This window comes from Emiliania huxleyi (genome assembly GCF_000372725.1).
Source record: "Emiliania huxleyi CCMP1516 unplaced genomic scaffold EMIHUscaffold_3795, whole genome shotgun sequence".
Lineage (NCBI taxonomy): Eukaryota > Haptophyta > Isochrysidales > Noelaerhabdaceae > Emiliania > Emiliania huxleyi.
In genome coordinates, this window is record NW_005199123.1 from 1 (window position 1) to 1,868 (window position 1,868).

Sequence of the window (1,868 nt, forward strand, 5' to 3'; positions counted from 1 at the left end):
TGCGGCAACCTGCTCCAACAGGTCGGCGTACAGCGTGGGACGCGCAGCCATAGCCTGCGCGGCGCCGGAAAACTCCAGCCAGACGCGCGGGCGTTTCGCGTCTGGCACGCCACCCAGCAGCGCCGCATGGATGCGATCTTCATCGACGTTCGGGAGAGCTGCGAGAAGCTCCGCCCACTCGTCGTCGAGCGCCTCTGGTGTCCACTCGCGCCCGCCGTCGAGGTCGCCCTCGGCAGCGCCGCCCGGGTCGGACACTGACAGCCAGCGCGCAGCTATGGCGGAGGACGCGTACATGCTATCGGCCGCGCAGTCTCCCGCCGCCAATAGCAAAGAGGTTGGCCTGTTCACAGCCTTGTTATGAGAAGAAATACGTCCGATGGTTCACACGGCCTTGTTATGGAAAGAAAATACGTCCTGTGGCGCTATGCGCTGGTCTGTGAGAGGTTGAGGTGCGAGCCCTGGAGGCCCTGGGGATGGGGGGAGACTACCCGCGGGCCTAGAAGGCCCGCGCGCAGGGGGGTGGGGCATTGAGACCGGTCATGAACGAGTGCGCGACACGCATGTTGCGAGCAGCGTTGTTGATGGTTTGCGCGTCGCCACTGACGGCGGCGCGCGAGAGCTGTTGCGAGTGGTGCTGGACGAAGCCCCGGGCGCTTCACAAAACACGACCCGGGACCCAAGACGCACAAGCAAGCACAGACAGTCGAGAAGGGAGAGACAGCAACGACAGGCTTGTTCACGGCCAAATCCAGACACAGAGACAGAGAATCACAGAATCACAGAATCACAAACACAACCGCCCTCCGCCCTCTCCTCCGACACCCTCCAGGACCAGGACGAGCTCCAGCGAAAGCTCGGCCTTTGGCTCTCCGCGGCGCTTCCCACCCTTCGGGTCGCGCTCGAGCGGGGCATGCCAGTCGATTTCTTCGGCGACTACCTTTACAACAAGGCCCACCACCGGCGGCCCCACGACGGCGTCCTCGCCGCCTGGGCGGACGCGATGCGCGCCCCGGCCAACGCGCCGGTCGTGCACGGCGACAAGGAGAAACCAGAGCTCACCCGGCAGTACAACGAGGGGTACAAGACTGACCTCGCAGAACCCCACGCGGGACCGGGAGGATGCGATGACATGAATGAAATCAAGCTCTGGACGCCCCTCCTCAAGACCTCCTCGCCGGGCGTTGGCAACGCCTCGAGTGGCGGCACGCCCGCCTCCGTTGGCCACTCCTACGCCTTTGGCAACACCGAAGAGAAGGCCCGCCGCCTAAACATGGGCTGCAAGGCGCGCGGGCAGCCCGGCCAACCCTTCTCCCACAAGACCGGCCACGGCTACGTCAAGGCGCATCGCGGTTTCTACCACGACGCGATCTTTTGTCAAGCGCAACAACTTCAACCTGCTGCTCCACGAGACGTTCGGCGGCGGCTTCTCGCCCACCGCCGTTCTCAAGCTGCGCCGCCTCGCGCGCAAAGTCGCGCGCGGCAGCGTTGACCGCACGGCCTACTCGCCCAAGTACTCGCTCTCTTTTATGTCCCACCATGCAGAGCGCATCTCTCTCTCTGTTGTGCGAGGCGTGAACCGCGCCATTCGCTCTCACCTGGCAACCCTGTCTGCACGTCTCGCGCGCGCGTGAACAGGGCTCCAGGCCCCAAATGACGCGTGAGTGTTAGATTTGTTTGGTATTGCTAAAAATCTCTCTCTCTCAGAATCACAAAACAGAAAGAAATTAACCAATTTTAGGTTTGTTGTTGGCAGATCACGAACACAATCGGCTACGGGACCGGCCCCAGCTTCGGCTGAGGGCTGACAAGCTGCCGAGCCCAGATCACTGTGACAAAACAAACATCTCTCAGAAAGAAAGAAAGAAAAC

The 1,868-nt window shown here is 62.3% G+C and overlaps 1 protein-coding gene across 1 annotated transcript; it reads right to left on the reverse strand.

Annotated features, from left to right (window-relative positions):
• Positions 1-294, reverse strand: EMIHUDRAFT_631941 (hypothetical protein; the record flags this gene model as incomplete). Its single annotated transcript, XM_005771564.1, has 1 exon — positions 1-294. A coding segment is annotated over one exon (294 nt), but the record flags the coding sequence as incomplete, so codon positions are not given.
• Between the last annotated feature and the right edge of the window lie 1,574 nt (positions 295-1,868).